Genomic DNA, 16,804 nt, shown 5'->3' with positions numbered 1-16,804 from the left:
CTTTAAAGCATCTTTATTCTTACCTGAGAGTAAGGTAACTGCCTGGTTAAAATTCCTATCAACAACAACTGGCTAACCTTTTGCTTTGCAAAAATACCAAGTCCAGGCAGCATGAAAAAGTAACCAGCAAGGGGAAACTCTTAAGTGATTTTCCAGTAAGGAACCATTTAAGGAACCACAATGGCAAATTCAAAGTATGGTTATTTATAAGATAATGCCTTATAAAAACTTCTTAAGCAGCACCTACCCTGCTCCTAAACCCTACCCCAATCACCCAGAATCCACTGCAGCAGTACCCCCTAAACATTCTCAAGCAAGTTTCACCCTCCTGTATGAACTCCTGATAACTGACATGTTTGTAAAAAATGACTAAGCCACTCTATTAACCATTCTCAAAATTGTTCCTGTCCTTCTCTCTCTCCCTGTCCTCATTGTAATTGGACACAACACCTTTATTTTTATGTGGTGCTGAGGATCAAACCCAGCGCCTAGAGGTGAGCGCTTTACCGCTGTGCCAAAACACCTAGCCCCTTGACTCTCTCTTTAGATATAGAAGACCTATTTTCCTCACTGCAGGGGGAAGGTGTGGGATGCCATATATAATGCCATTAAGGTTAAGCTAAGGGGTAGGAAGCAGTGCCACCTCCTCAGGTTTCAGCAGGAAGAGGAAAGGTGTTTTTTGAAAACATGATATCCCTTCCTTAATGAGAGGTCCAGGAGATTTGGTCCCCTTTTTAGAAGTCCAGAGAGGCAATCAATAAAAGCTGAACTACTTTCTCCCCTTCCCTAAACACAAGGAGTAGGTTGCCAAAAACCCAAACCCCCAACACAAGAAAAGACACCATATTGTTAGAAAATTTATTGGGGAAAATCAGTATTCTCAAAAAGGGATAAATTATTTGGGGGGAAGAAAATTTTCTTTCTGAAAATTCTGGAGAAGCATTTTCTGTTTGAACAATAGGGACAACTCTCCCAACACAGTGCCTTTAGCAAAAGGAGCAGCAGCTGGAGCCACCTGACCAACTCTATATTTGCATGTAGTATTCAGATGGGGCAAGGGTTCCTTGTGCGGCATGGATGGGTGATGCTTCTGACATATTATCTTGTCCTGTACGGTACACTTTTCTGGGGCTGTCTGCCCCTGTCCATGACCCATTTATTATTCCCTATACGATACCACTGACCAGCAAAGCCAACTTCGTGGCTGCAAGATTTGGCACTTGGCACCTTAGCACAGGGAGTATTGACATTGAAGTCATGTTTCTGGATGGGTTCTGCCTGAATCGGCAATCCAGTCTTGTGCTGAATTTTCCCAGGCCTCATGGGGGTGGAAAGAGGCTTTTGTGGGGCGGTGGCCTCTACTCCATGCCGACCTGCTAGTTTCTCCTCTAGGATCCCAATGTCTGTCATGATTTTCTGAGCTTCAGTATTCCCAGTAAAGGCAGCTCTCTTCTTAGCTGGGTTTCTGCCTTGCACAGATGATGAAGAGCTGCCCTTTTCCAGAGAACCTTCTTGCCCTTTGCCTTTTATACCAAGATAAAGCCTTTGAAAAAAGTGTTTGAACTGGCTTTTAGAAGGCTGTCCCTTCAGTGATGGGGCTGAGGAGGACTTGCTCCCAAGTGCCTCCTTTAGTGTTCTGTCTTGAGGGTGGGGGAGCTTCCCTCTAGGTTGGCGTGTCACCAACCCTGTATCCCCTCCACAAAACTTGCCTGTTTGGGGTACCAGAGGGCACACCCTTTTTGATGCTAAGGGTACATTCTTGTCCTGACACTTGCATAAGACATGTGTAGGGATCCAGTGTTCTTGCCCCTGCTCTATGTTGATCCCTCTGTTGTCACATTGGGCTTGTAGCACCTGGGGAGCTGCCATGTCCCCACTAGAGGCACTATGAAAATGAGTGAAGGAAGTCAAGGTCTTGCAAGTCAAGGTTTTGGAAGCTAAGGTCTTGGAAGCCAGGGTCTTGGAAGTCAACTTATCTAAGGCCAGAGACAACTCAGTAGAAAAGGCTGGAACCAGGCCCCGCTCCCTGCTCTCGATTTTCATCTTCAACTCATTAAGCAACTGATTTTTAAGATCTAATGATTCGGAATCTTTGAGAACTGATATTCCTTCTGGGGGCCCTTCAATGGTTAGAGTTGATTCAACTTTACTCATATTCATATCTGTCACTGAGGAGCTTTCTGACTCTGTGGTCGTCAGGCTGTTCGTAGACTGTGATCGAATAGCACAGAGCTCCTTTGCCTTGAATATCTCCCTGGACTTGTTAGACATGGGAAAATATTTTAAATTCTTAATCATTTTTCTCTGGATATTTTCTATACTATTGCTGGGACTCACTCCCTTATTCCATGATTTGGGTCTGGCCCCAGCCTGCTTTGTGGGCAACTTTGGGCTGCATTTATTGGCTATTACAGTCTGTTTCTGACTGTCTTTATCTTTGTCACTGTGTGGGAAGGGCAACGAAGCCCGTCTGTCACCCTCAATTGCCTTGACATTCTCTGTAAGCTCAGGGTTGGTGTGAGAGGGTGAATGTGTTAGGGCCCTCTTATTTTCCTTGCTCACAGGTGAAGTGGCAGAAAGAGGATGATCTAGAGTAGGGCCTGAAATTATTGTTCCCACCTTATTTACGTGAAAAGTACTAATGCTTTCTTTAAGGGGCTTGGAGACCCCAATTTTGGAATACTTGCCAGAAGTAAGACTGGATGAGGAGGAAATGTTGGAGCGAACTGAGGACCAGGATGGGGTTCCTTTCATTTTGAAGATGTCTATGGATTCCTGGACCTTTTGAGGAAGCCCACACATCATCCTCTTATGGAACAGTTTAATATGGTCTTCCAAGATCTTTTGTTTGTTGGAACCAAGGAAGGATATATCCTGGGAGGTATTGAGGCCCTTGTCCTTACACACCAGTGGTACCAAATCTCTGTGTTTCGTTTGGCTAAGGGATTTCTCAGGACTAATCAATACTGGCTCCATAGAATGCAATGATCTATTCACGGTGCCAGGCATCTGACACACATGGATTTCCTCAAATTTCTTGCTCAAATGTATTTCTAGGGCTTCTGTCAGTTGTTTCTGAACTGAGCTCTCCTCTGAGATCTTTGATTTTTTTCCAAAAAGACTATTCAATTCGTTTTTTAGGTTTGTCTTAAAGTCAGAGTCCAGATCATTATCTGGAGCCCCCTCTGAGTCACTCAATGGATCATCTTTTGTGCCAATCTCTAGACTATTTACTTTCTTCATTCTCTCCTCTAGTGGAAGTAATTCTGAGCTCTTCTCATGGAAACTTCTGGGATGGCTCAATTGTAAATCTTTGCTACTTTGACCCTTAAACAAAGAGATCCATGAAAGTCCGTAAGTGGACTTTGACTCAGATATTTCGGAAATTTCTGTTTCAGGACTCATCCTTGACAGACACTCAAGGACTCTGCAGGGCAGACCCCACTGGTGTTGAATAAGCCTTTTCCGAAGGTGGTGCTCTAGCTTCTTCCGAAGCTCTTTTTTGAGGGGAAAATCTCCCGGAATGATGGTTGTTGGAGCATAAGCCTTGGAGGACCGACAATCAGATAAAACACTGGGAGCTGCAGGACAAAACTCTTCCTTGGATTTTTGAACCACAGAGGGTAAACCCCACAAACTTTCCTGTCCTTTCTCTAATACATTATATTCCAAGTCATGAATTTTGGATGGCATGAGAGAGTGTACCTCATCCTGGAATCTATGAATCCTCACTCCACCATCACTAACCTGAGATGAAATGGGTGGTGACAAGGTAGGGACCGAGAATTGAAGCTGGTCCTGGGGTGGGACAGGAGATTGGCACTGAAGCTGGTCCTGAGGTGGGACAGGAGATTGGCACAGTGCTTGGGTCAAGGGTTGAGATTGGATCTCAGGCAAGGACAGAGTTGGGGGAGGGGGTAGAACTAGAGATTCAGGGGCTTCAAAGAAAGTGGGCATTGAATTGAAGCAGACATAGGTTGAACAGTCACCTGAGACGGGAACTATAGATTTCAAGGACTCACTATGCAAAGATGGGAGACCATAGAAGAATTGGGTACATTTTTTAGGTAAGTTATCCTCAAAGGTCTTAGGATCTGAGGACTGGTGGTCTACCTGCAATCCCTCTGATTTGCCTTCACTGCTCTGTAAAGGAAGGGAGACAGGTGAGTCCTGTTGCTCAGCAACTGACTCTAACCTTTTCCCTGAAGAATTCAATTGGTCGTCTGGCTTAAGTTCTTTTGGAAAAGATTTTTTTTCCTTTTTCTTTTTGTTCTGCATCAGGAAACCACCCTTCTTTTTTATATGTCTCTCCAGAAGGGCCAAGACATCAGGGCATAGAAATGAGAGGTTTCCGTGCTCTACAAGGATGGCTGTAGTATCACTCTCAAAAGAGGCCTCAGGAGGATGGAGGTCGAGGAGGTTTTTGTCATCATCAGAGTGCTCCAATTTAGATGGAGACAAGTTTTCAGCATGAGACTGGTTTCCAGAGAACTCTGACACTGGAAGGCTTGCACTGTCAGTGCATGTGGTTGTTGGGACATTAGTAGACAACCCATCAGGGCTATCCACCAGAGACAAAGGGGCTTCTGGTTGGAGAACAGGTTTTGCTTCTTGACTGTCAGTTGGTGGGGGAAGGGTTGGAACAGGTGGGGGAGGAGTTGGAACAGATGGTTGAGGTGGGATATGATCCACTGGCAATTTTGAACTCAAGGGAGAAGGCTCTGGTGGCAGAGAGTCACCCAGTAATGAGGGTCCAGGTAGGTCCATTAAAGGGGTAATTTGGTCAGGTGAACGAATAGAGGAAGGAAATAGAGTTGGCTCAGTTAAAGGAGTTGAAACTGAAGCTCCCAGAGGGATTGCAGAGACAACAGCGGACCAAAAAACTGATGACTCTCTCACAGACGTCACGGAAGACACACGGGACACAGAATTAAGAGCATTTTCCAAGAACGCCTTACAGATCAGTTGACTGACCTTAGCTCCTGTTCTGTTATACACCCCACAGAGCGGGCATTTACATAACAGTTGCAGAAAGTGGAGGAAATCATTATTCTGGCTCATGGGACTGTAAGAGAAAGAAAGCCAAAGCTGTAACCAGAACCAGTACAAGGGAAGCAAGATCTGCAGTTCTATGGGTGGTGGGGAGCCCGCTACCTGCTCTACATTCCACACATCTATGACCTCACAATACCCTCCCCTCCCAAGTTCTTTATTCACGTACCCATGGCTATGGCTATCCCTCCTGTGATTAGGGCATGTTTCGAAGAATGCCTGGGGGACTGAATAAAGCATGCTAGGAAAGGAATCAGTAAAGGGAAATGACTAATCACCTTTTCAGACTAGAAAGCAGCTTCCTCCACTCCTCTACTTCTCTCCGGCAAGTTCTCCGACCTGGAAAACCAGGACAGTTGGTTATATATAGTAAAGGTGAAAACACAGGTTATCATTCAGGAGTTTTTACAGGAAACAGGATATTAAAGTCAGAAAGCCCTAAAAATCTGCAGATAAGGTCATAAGTGTCAGGGATAATAGTAAGAAGGTTCACAGGTATATGTGGTTCCATTTAGAAAGTACTTTCACCTGTACCATCCTACATGCTGCTCAAAACCACCACCTGAAGCACAAGGATCAGTCGCTAACTCAGGATGAATCTAATCAGCCAAGAATTAAAGTAGTTTACACCATGTCACCAGACAGAAATTCTGACTCCAAGACAATCAGGGGTCTTTGGACATCTCACAGGGCCCCTACTTGGCAGTAAATGTCCAAGGCCCAGGTCCATCACTACTTCATTCACACCCAAGGAAGGGTGGGCAGGGCAGGGACTCTGAGGAATCTCTCAGGTCTCACTGCCTTCTCCTGAGCCTCTCCTCTGAGACCCTGTTTCCTGAGAGAGACTGCACCTAGAAACTGACATCCTCCAAGATCATGGAGCTGTAGGGAGATAGGAAAGTTCACCCTTATAGAGCTCAGGTTGAACAGGCAGAACCTTACCTTTAGATACTCCATTTCTCCTTCTCTTTGTTCCCTGACGCTGAAAACAAAAAGAAAAGAATGAGGGGCTGGGGCTCATTTCTTTTACTCCTTTTGTTAACAAGCTTAGACATTCATTAGGCAAGAATTGGACAACTCTTCATTTTTAATTAGTAGAAATTGTATTCCTTCCTTTTATTAATCTTGAAGGGCAATGAAATATTTTCAATTTTTTACTTCTTTGATAATTTCAAAGGACATTTTTGTCTGTGAGATTCCACATTTGATGGTCTTAAACCCTCTGCGGAAGGAGGGCATAGAATCTGAGGCCAACAGTCACGTCTGGGCTCCCCCAGGGAACCCTGTGTCCTGGGGCAGAGCTCAGGCTACAGACTGTACTCCGAGGTCAGCACTGCTGTTCTGATCAGCCCAATATGAAGGCTGGGTGAAGCACATCTGACATGGGAATGAGACTCAGAATCTAGTCAGAAGAAACCCGTCCCCTTCAGAGAAGCCACACTCTCTATCCAAACCAATCTGGAACCCTCCATCACACCCCAAAAGATAGTTTGTGAGCTTCAGATGGAAACCTTAGTCCTTCCTGAACCTCTGACTTCTTTCCCTAAAGAGTGAAGTTCTATCTTGTCCTCAGACTTCCCAAGTCACATCTTCTTTGAGCCAAGCAAACATTTAGTAATGCGAGAATGGAAATAACATATCACATTTGACATTTCACAAAACATTTCACATTTGACAAAATCAAGAAACTCCCTTGGGAGTTCACTCTGCTTCCTTACCTTCTTCTGGATGGCTTTATTTTTCTCGAGTGTTGGTGAAAATCGTTTCAATACCTGAAAGGACAGGTATAGAAAAAGCAACACCAACCCACTCAAAATGGTACTTTTGGGATCAATATCCCAAAGAATTGAACCAAGATCAACCATGGTTCAGTATGGCTATTCAGCAAAGAGAAAACATTCTTCATCCTCTGAATTGCTCGGTTGCCTAAGGCAAATGAGTTCTGAGGGTGCCTGGGCTTCTCTGTATCTCCAGGCTTGCATCACACACCATTGAAGAGTCACAAAGGGAAAGGATTCTGAGGGTGGGAGAGAAGACTTGAGGAGGTTGTGCCCCTCCTCCACCTGCCCACCAGCCAGCAGATCCCTCTGCTCAGGTCTGTTGTTCCATTTCCCACTCGACTCTTTCCTCATATCATGCCTTCATTATCTCAGGGAGCATTCCTGTTTGTTTCATGTGTAACCAAGATGTTTTACATGAGTCCCTTTTTACTGTTTGGATCCCTTGACTTACACCCCACCAATTCCACTGCCTTGAAAATCTGACATACACTGCCTGGAATTTTTGCTTGTACCAAGACATTTACACTCTTGGGTCACTTACATCCTTAAATCTATCTTATCTACAGAAAGCTTTTGCTTTACTCTAACTTAACGTTCTTTCATACTTATGTAGTTTTATAAGTTTCAGTAGCAAATTTTTGTTTCAATCAGCCTGTAGTGTCTTCAATCACAGTGGCTCACTCTCATTAAAACTAATAATTTGTTAGTCAACACTGTGAAACAAAAATAAACATAAAAAAATCTAAATAAAATTGAAACTTCAAGTGATCTTGGAAATAAGTTTATAACGCTTGTTTTTTTTCTGAAGTAGTGAAGATTAAACATAACAAAGACTGTTGGATGTGCTCTATTTCCCGCCCCCTGATAAATTGATCCAGTGTTTTCAAATCTGATAATCAACCATCTTCTCATTTTTTTTTCAATTCTTCATTCATTATTTTGATCTAACTTGCTTCTAGCTACCTGAAATTCAAATATTCCCTGCCTCCATATCAATTTCATAATGCTTATATGACTTTCTCAAACCAGGAAGAGGTTATGGTGTGCTAAGGAATTGAACCCTCAGTCCTTGGTGGCAGGGAGCCACCTAAAATGTCAGAACCTTAGGGCAGATTCTAGTCTTGAAGAGCATTACCCTTGTGGGACACATAATTTTGATATTTTCCTAAGAAAATAAGAGTGTCTTGCCATGAAAAAAGCTATTAAGATCTGTGCTATATAAGCACCCTACTACTAATGGAAAATCAACTGCCTATCATACATGATTCAAGCAAAACTTTTGATATTTAAATAGCCCCAATATTGCCCCAGCCTTCTTCTTGCACCTGCTTTTTAAAACCCTTTATCATCATGACAGCTATCCTCCTAACTGTCCTCTAACTTGTCATGTCTTTTTTAAACCCTGAAACCTCTTATCTGATGCCCATAACCCAGCAGCATTATTGATCTCTTTGACAGGATAAGGCAGCCTCCAAGCCAAGCAGTCTCTATTCAGTTAGGCAGGAGCAGGTACCCTGCCTTGAAAATCCCCCATCCTTTTGATATGCAGCCTCAGTCAGGTTTCCATTTAACAAATATTTACTAGTGAAGACTAGGAGACATGGACAGCTATAAGTCACAGGCTCTGCCCTTATCCTTAAGGAGCTCATGTTGAGACTGTAGAGATAAGTCCTACACAGTTGGAAAGCTGTACAACGGCAGAAGAAAGGTCCAGAACCCCTTAGCATTTGTTAATTCCCAAGAGATTTGTGGAGTAGATCAGAGACTGTGGGTGTTAACAGCTAGAACACATCATGCTCTGTACCAAGGCTTCCCTGCCTGTCTCCCCAGTTTTCTGAAACAAAATCACAATCCTTTGGGAAGATAAAGAAAATCTTTCTTTCTTTCTTTCTCTCTCTCTCTCTCTCTCTCTCTCTCTCTCTCTCTGTCTCTCTCTCTCTCTCTTTTGGCAGGGGGTGGGTACTGGGGATTGAACTCAGGGGCACTCGACCACTAAGCCCCATCCCCAGCCTTATTTTGTATTTGAGATAGGATCTCATTGAGTTTCTTAGCACCTCCCCATTGCTGAGGCTGACTTAGAACTCATGATCTTCCTGTCTCAGCCTCCCAAGCTGCTGGGGATCACAAGCATGTGCCACAGTGCCCAGCACCTGTTCTCTTTAAAATGGCATTGTTGGCTATGTATTCTTTTTTTTTCAGAAGAAGATATATTTAATTTTATTTTTCCATATTTTATTGTTACATTATAGTTTCACATAATGGTAGGATTCATTGTTACAGATTCATACATGCACACAATATAACAATATAACTTGGCCAATATCATTCCCCAAGATTTCCCCTTTTCCTCACTTTCTCCCTTCCACGGGCCCCTTTCCTCTACTCTTCTGATCTTCCTTCAATTTTCATGAGGTTCTCCTCAACCATTCTTTTCCTCTTTCCTCTATAGTTTCTACATGAGAGAAAAAAGCACACAACCCTTGACTTTCTGAGTTTGGCTTATTTTAGTTAACATAATATTCTCAAGTTCCATCCATTTTCTGATGTATTAGTTTTTTTATTATTATTATTTAATTGTAGTTGTGTATGGGCAACATGCCTTTATTTTATTTGTATGCAGTTCTGAGCATGTAATCCAGTGCCTCACACATGCTAGGTAAGTGCTCTGCCACTGAGCTACAGCCCCAGCCCCCTGATTTATAGTTCTTCTCCAATTAATTTAAATTCTATTCTTTCTTTTCTTTTTGCCTTGAGTCAGAACTAAACCAAAAATACCTTAGAAAGTAGTTACTCCTGTCTCGCTAATCTGTTATGGAGAATGTTGACCTACTCTTGTATTTATTTATTTTTTTTGGGGGAGGGGCGCAGGGGTGGTACTAGGAATTGAACTCAAGGGCACTCAACCACTGAGCCACATCCCCGCCCCTATTTTGTATTTAGAGACAGTCTCACTGAATTGCTTAACGCCTCACTTTTTGCTGAGGCTGGCTTTGAACTCAGTCGGCCTGCCTCGGCCTCCAGAGCTGCAGGGATTACAGGCATAATCTATAGACTCAAGAAAACTATTGAATGAATTTAGGAGTTAAGCCTGAACTTTTATTTGGACAGTATGTTACATATGAAACAGAAGAGAAGCATGCTCTTGGACCACTGAATTGGGTGTTATGCTTTATTAAAGAGCCTCACTATTAAGACTTAATTTTAATTTTTGTTCTTTCAATTCTTTAGTCATAAGACAAAGATGACCACAACTCTTCATGACATGGTAGACCAACTGGAACAAATTCTCAGGTGAGAAAAATGAAGTCTTTTGGTTCTGTGCCAAGTAAGTAGGACTATCCAAGAAGTGTGACCCTAAGCCAGCCTTTTAGTCATTATTCCTCCTTTGACCTTGTATTTTTTTTTTCTGGTTCTTTTTTGAGTGAATCTCCCCAGTGATGAATGTACAGCTTCCTTGTTACAGCAGAATGGAAGAATAGTAAGAGGCATGGGATTATAGACTGATGAGCCTGTATTCAAATCTAGACATTTCTGCTGTGTAATCTTTGAACTTGTGGTTTCCTTATTTTTAATTACTGAACTCGTGGAATTTGGGAATTAATATTATATGAAGCATTTAAAGTCCCTTAAACATAACAGGCACAAAAGAAATGATAATTTCTGCAGCAAGTATTGAATCTGACTTTTTTGGGTACAATATATTTAATTAGATCAAACTGTGCTAGAACCTTCATATTACTTGGTATTAGTTTTTCTTTACTGTTCTGAGGAAACATTGAGTTATTTCTTTGAGATTGGAACATTCTTAATTTGCCATTTAAAAAGTTAATATTGTTAGTGTTTATGTGTATGTAAAAATGTAACTTTAAAATATTTCAAATAAAATGTTAAGAATAACACTGTTCTTTCAATGGGTAATTATAGAAATTATAGATAATAACACCACTTTAGTAGTGGTAATATGTATGGTAAAATATAATTTGGAGTTCAGTAATTTTATTCACTCAAACTAAGGGTCTTTAGGGTAAATATTTTAAGCTGCACTTAAGGGAACAGAATGTTTTGTGTACCATGTATGTGAGTTAAATGAAGAATTAACTGTTTTTCTCAGGACCTCCATTTATTATTAGCTTGATTCTTATTATTCTATGTTCTGAAAATTATACAGTTGTATTTCTTACAGAATGTTTAATAAATCAAGTGCTTCCTATTACAAGTTGACTTTTCACTACTCCTTTTATCTGTTTGCCTAATGAAACCTAGAAAATAGATTTCACTGAGATACAATGAAATAGTCATACTTTATTTACTGCATGTTTGTGGTCCTTATGCCACCAGTACCTCAAGAAAACAGTAGTATCCTATAGGTCTCTGGATGATGCTTAGGTCTTACTTTTAAGGTGTGTGTGGGTGTTTTTTTTTTGGGGGGGGTACTGGGATTGAACTCAGGAGCACTTATCCACTGAGCCACATTCCCAACCCTATTTTATATTTTAGAGACAGGGTGTCACTGAGTTGCTAAGCGCCTCGCCATTGCTGAGGCTGGCTTTGAACTTGTAATCCTCCTGTCTCAGCCTCCCACGCCGTGTTTGACACTGTGCCTGGCCGTAGGTGTTATTTTAAAATAAAAACTTTTTAGTCTTGTTGCCCCTCACAGCTACAAATCATAGAATTGTTAACAAAGAGTTAAAATTGGGCAATGAAATTATATATTTGGTTTATTTTACTGATTTGTGTTATTATGGTAGAGGGAAATTGCTAAAATAATTTTGAAATAAAAATGCCCTTTTAAAAAATATGCTTTAGTCCAGGTATATTCTAATGAAAGTCGACGGGGAAAATAAGATTTGAAATATAATGAGCTTTGTTTTTCTTAAATTAAAATATAAAACTGGATCATATTGTGTGATGCTCTTTGTTTTAATACTAGAACTTAAGTATTTGTATGTTTAAGATTTTTTAGAGTCCTTTTGTTTGGCAGCAAGATTTTAGATAATTCTTTTTTTACTTACAGTGTGTCAGAGCTTTTGGAAAAACATGGACTTGAGAAACCTATTTCATTTGTTAAGAACACTCAGTCTAGCTCTGAAGAGGCTCACAAGCCTAATGTATAGCAAGTTTAATACATTAGTGTTTACAAAATAAAAACTGTTTTCTACTGAAATTTTTGTGCTTCCTCATCACTAAGCTTGAAAGAGCAGAAAAGTATGATTAAGGAATCTTACTTATGGATTTAAAGATGCAAGCTGATGGTTAGATTGACCAGACACGCCGGTCGGAAGTGAGTCGTTAAAACTCATACGCATATACAGTTTGATAAGGTTTGACATATATATGCTCATGAAACCATCAGTATTGTCAGGTTCATGAATATATTCATTCCCCTTAAGGGTTTGCTGTTGCTTATTTACGATTCATTCTTGCCAGCTTCTCCTCATCAAGTACACATTCCCTTACAAGGTCAGATCTACTTTCTGTCCCTTTACATGTTACTTTACATTTCCTAGAATTTTGTGTAAATGAATCATCCGTATTTTGTGATGGTTATTTGACATCTTTTTTTTTTTTTTGAGGCAAACAAAATCTTTATTGCCACAGGAAACAAGTGTACTCATCCCACCTCACCAACAGCTTTAAGAGTCACAAAAATGCAGACTTCACACAATAAAATATAACACAGACTCAGGGGAAAAACGGTCCCTTGGACTATATTGGCTGTAATACTGAGGTAACCAATTGACCTTGTTCAGTGAAAATACCTCTAACACAATGAAAAAAAAAATCAACTAGTTATAACATCCAATTCATATATACAATTCAAATAAAAATATATATTATTTGCTTTAATGTATAGCAAGTTTAATACATTAGTGTTTACAAAATAAAAACTGTTTTCTACTGAAATTTTTGTGCTTCCTCATCACTAAGCTTGAAAGAGCAGAAAAGTATGATTAAGGAATCTTACTTATGGATTTAAAGATGCAGTTTGTGAGTTCATGAAAGATGGATAAATACTAGTTGGAAGATTATTGCATCTTTAAGAACTGTTGCTTATTAAAATCTATAAACTTGAACTGTAAGACACGATTAAAAAAACCCCACAAAATTTCTCAAAATAGATTAGAATACAGGAAACGTTTCATGAAACTACTGAGATACTAACCAGTGCTATGGCTAATATTAAAAACTGAACATTCTATTTAAATTGTACTCATACTAGTTCTACACACAGTGAACAATAGAACCACAATAATCAACCTCAAGCTAGCAACAAAGTTGCAAGGTCCATAAAAAGCTTCTTCAGTGGGCAAAATACTAGGGTACATTTAAAACATTTAGAAAGGGGAAAAAGCCTTTTAATAGTATAAAAGTTGTTTACTGGTGTTTTCTACCATAAAGCTCTTCTACAAATCAAAATGAAAAAAGCAATTATATATGTGACAGTGATCAGAGACTACAGTGCAGACATTTCATCTAACATTTGGCTGACAAATTTTAGTATAACAGATCATGACAATATTTGTTACACAGTTATGATTTAAAGCAGAACTAAAAACAGACATATACTCCATGTCCATATACTCTTCTCAGCAATATCTGGGTTTAGATGAATCTGTAGGAAGTAGGTAAACTGTCAAATATCTTCTCTTCAATCAGCAGAAAAAAATGGATGTTGGCAGAGTTGGATTTTCTTTCTTTCTTTTTTTTTTAATACCCACTATGGATTCAAATATGAAATTCTTATAAGTATGCCAATGCACTATTAATATTTAATAGTGTGTATGAACATACGGTCTACTAATTAAATAGGGGAGATTATAAGTATACTTTCAAGTTAAAATGAATTTTACAAAAAAAAAGCATTCAAAAATCTGAAAGGTGTACAAAAATGAAATTGTAAAATAAATAATAAACCTGTCAACTGAACTTCCATAGAAATATGCCTGCAAATATGGATCAGTGACTCCACACTTGTGATGGATGGGTGGGAAGGCATTCCCCAGGGAGAGCCACCTAGTCTGACTCCTATACTTGGAGAAGAATTTCTGAATATAAAATCTAACAATCATTATAGCCTTTGTTAAGTCAACATCTTTGTCACATTTAGGATTAATGTACTACATCTTAATCTATTTAACACATTCTGAAATACCAATGTTTAAATCAAGGATTTTACACATTAGTCCACTTGTTTCAAGTTCTGTCCAAGGAATAGCTTCCTATTCATTTGTTATGTAAATTCATTTGTTATGTAAATAGCAATTATGTAATCCATCTGGGTCAACTAGGTAAGAGAGATTTTTCAGAGTGCTCATCTTTTTAACTTTTAGTTTGTGCTCCTAGTAGAACAAGTGCTCATCTTTTTAACTTTAATTAATTGTGTAAATGTGCACTCATTAAAACAGCAAAAAGATTACTGAACAAATGCTATATATTTCCTGGTAAACAAAATCAGTTTCATCAAATATTAAATACACAATATTTTCCTTGGCTTAAATTGAGAATTTGCTTTTCATTTTTCTACAGTCATTGCAACCTTGCCAATAACTATATTACTTAAGCTTTCTTTTTTATGACTGCAAAGATTCTAAACTCTGATAATAATATTTACGCTAAATACACTTAAAGTAGACAATAAAATTTCAAGTAAAATAAACTGTATCCACATCTATTAGACCAAATGGGTCTCAACATCTAGATTTTACTTTATAAATTACACAAATACATTATACATTCTGAAATAATGAATGCTTACAATATTAACTTGTAAGCCTTTCCACATAAAATGACTTACACAGGAATGTGAATGGATCAAATGTTTCTGATATAAATTGCAACTCTCTCTTGATTTTTCTCTTTTGTGGCTGTTGTTGTTTCTTCCCAGTTTCCACAGACTGCTGCAGGAGTTCTTATGCTTTGGCTATGAAATCTGTTTGAGCTGAATGAGGCAACATTGGTTATTAAGGCTTATTTCTATGATGGAGCATTAATCCTTAAATCTGATGCCATTTCCAGAGAACAATAGGAGAATCACAGCTATCTTGAATCTTCAGGTTCTGTTTTGATGACTTTCTTTTCCAAAGTAAAAGCTGAGTGAGGGTAGTCTTTTAAAATCCCAAGGCTCTCTGAGGAGTGGGACTTTGCCTCATTTGAGTAAAGTCTACTCAGCTCCCCATCCACCACAAAATGATGGGGCTGTCTGTTCTGCAAATTAGGCATTCGGAGATTCAAAAGTCTCTCTCCTTGTCCATCTGAGTTATCAGAAGGCAAGCCATTAGGGCTGTGCTCTTCTGAGCTCTGCCTGTAAAACCCTGTAGACAGTCTTCTCTCAGCATGCTGCAGTCTTTCATAGCCAGCTTGGGCACAGAGGAGTTACATCTGCTTTGCCATCACCTTTTCAGGCTGCTGTGAACTAAGGGCTGCGAGTTCTTCACTCTTGGCTCTAGCCTGCTGAAAGAGTGTTTGCATAGAATCCTGGAAATCTGGAAACCCATCCTCTACTTTAATTCTCTTTGGGGATAATTCATCTCTTTCACCACATTTTGACTTGGTGGTTCTGTAAGTATATTTATAGGTGACTTCTAGAGATATCTGCCTAGCCAGAGCAAAAAGTTCATCTCTTCTTGTAAGCAGGGCATTATCTTTCACACAGAGTTGGGCAGCTGCTTCATTAACAGTGAGCTCATGAAGTGTGAGATGTTTCCCATCCTTTCTCTTTGAGTCAAATCTGCCATATATTGCACTGTATTTTCGAATTTCCTCCTCTTTGTGTGGATCATCATCACTCATCTCAAAAATGTGACCAATCATTTTGGCCAACTTCTTGTTGTTTTTTAGCAGCTCTTTCACTTCATTCAAGTCACTTTTTGGCAGTGTGGGGGCCATTCGCTCCACACACTCTGCCACAGAGAGGGCAGCAGCAGCATCCAGTGCCTCACTGCTTTCCTTAGGGGAAGCCGGAGAGCCAAGGTCTGCTGGGGACAGACTGTGTTCGCTCTCAGTAGCATGGTGGCCTTGCCAGAGTCTGGACTCACCAACACTCTGCAGTGCTAAGCTCCCCATCACATCTGACTTCCCCTGTCCCAAGCTCTGCACACAGGTGGTGGCAGCACATTTGGGAATTTTTAAATGAGGTTCCCTGGCATTGCTATTACTTTCATAACTACTGCAGGATATTCCTAGCCATGTTGGTGATCCCTCTGGTAATTTGTAGATAGGTATGCTACTGACAGGAAGGGAAGTCAGTGGCTGATTGAAAAGGCCAGGGTTTGTAACCCAGTCTCTCAAAGCCTTCTGTAATCTTCTAACATGTAGGGGTTTGCTAGCCATGCCAACGAGTGCCATGATTTCCAAAAATTCCTCTTCTCCAGCTTCACAGAGTTGCTGGACATCATCACCACCTTGTTGGATAAAGGCATCAAAATAAGAGAGCAGATTGGCTTTCTGCAATATTCTATATAGCTGCAACTCTGCCAGGGTCCTGGGTAAGGCCGCAGCCATTACTGTAGATGGGTTTAACTTGGCCCGCAGCTGCAGCAGTCTTGGCGCGCTCTCCCCGGTGGACAGCTCAGCCCCAACTCCGAAGAGGCAGCCCCCGGCTCTCCCTCAGGCGGCTGCAGCGGCCGGGACGCCCCCGCTCCCATCGAGGGGGGGAAGGGAAGGTGGTGGGCGCGCTCTCCCTGCTCCCCCCGGCTGGGGCCCGCCGCTGCTGCCCGCCCGCCCGCCCCGACGGCGCTCGCTCCGCCGCGGTGGCGGTGGCGGCGGCTCCTCCGGGCTCGAACGCGCGGGCGGCGGCGGCGGCGGCGGCGGCGCCTCCCCAGCCCTCCCCTCGCGCGCTGCACCCTCCCCCTCCCCCGCCCGCCTCCGCCGCCGCCTCCACCCCCCGCGCGCTGTCACATTGGGAGATTCCGCTCTTGCTAGAATCGCCGCTCCGGCTCCCGCCCACGCGCGGCCGATTATTTGACATCTTT

At 41.1% G+C, this 16,804-nt stretch overlaps 2 protein-coding genes and 1 long non-coding RNA gene across 4 annotated transcripts in view; 1 reads left to right on the top strand and 2 right to left on the bottom strand.

Moving 5' to 3' along the window:
- Positions 1–844: 844 nt before the first annotated feature.
- On the bottom strand, positions 845–8,116 carry LOC124102973 (spermatogenesis-associated protein 31D1). Of its 2 annotated transcripts, XM_046459442.2 has the most exons (3): positions 5,995–8,116; positions 5,331–5,391; positions 845–5,065 (listed from the first exon to the last, which is right to left on the bottom strand). In XM_046459442.2, the coding sequence occupies exons 1-3, from the start codon at positions 6,071–6,073 to the stop codon at positions 1,099–1,101; spliced, it is 4,107 nt and encodes a 1,368-aa protein (XP_046315398.1). In that variant the 5' UTR covers positions 6,074–8,116; the 3' UTR covers positions 845–1,098. The 2 variants fall into 2 exon arrangements, with proteins under 2 accessions (XP_046315398.1, XP_058439990.1); XM_058584007.1 differs by having other exon boundaries at positions 845–3,803; positions 3,840–8,115.
- LOC124102980 (uncharacterized) overlaps positions 3,634–16,804 on the top strand; it is a 25,252-nt gene continuing 12,081 nt past the window's right edge. The window contains exons 1-2 of the long non-coding RNA XR_009228199.1: positions 3,634–3,772; positions 10,062–10,124. This is a non-coding gene — a long non-coding RNA (uncharacterized LOC124102980). The remainder of the gene's footprint in view (positions 3,773–10,061; positions 10,125–16,804) is intronic.
- On the bottom strand, positions 12,637–16,539 carry LOC124103014 (NGFI-A-binding protein 1-like). The gene is given in 1 exon segment (XM_046459483.2): positions 12,637–16,539. A coding segment is annotated over 1 exon segment (1,464 nt). The 5' UTR covers positions 16,335–16,539; the 3' UTR covers positions 12,637–14,870.

This window comes from Marmota monax, unplaced genomic scaffold, assembly GCF_021218885.2.
Source record: "Marmota monax isolate L192 unplaced genomic scaffold, Marmota_monax_Labrador192_F-V1.1 WCK01_AAM20220418_F8-fsc00059, whole genome shotgun sequence".
NCBI lineage: Eukaryota > Metazoa > Chordata > Mammalia > Rodentia > Sciuridae > Marmota > Marmota monax.
This window is presented reverse-complemented; position numbering and strand designations above follow the sequence as displayed.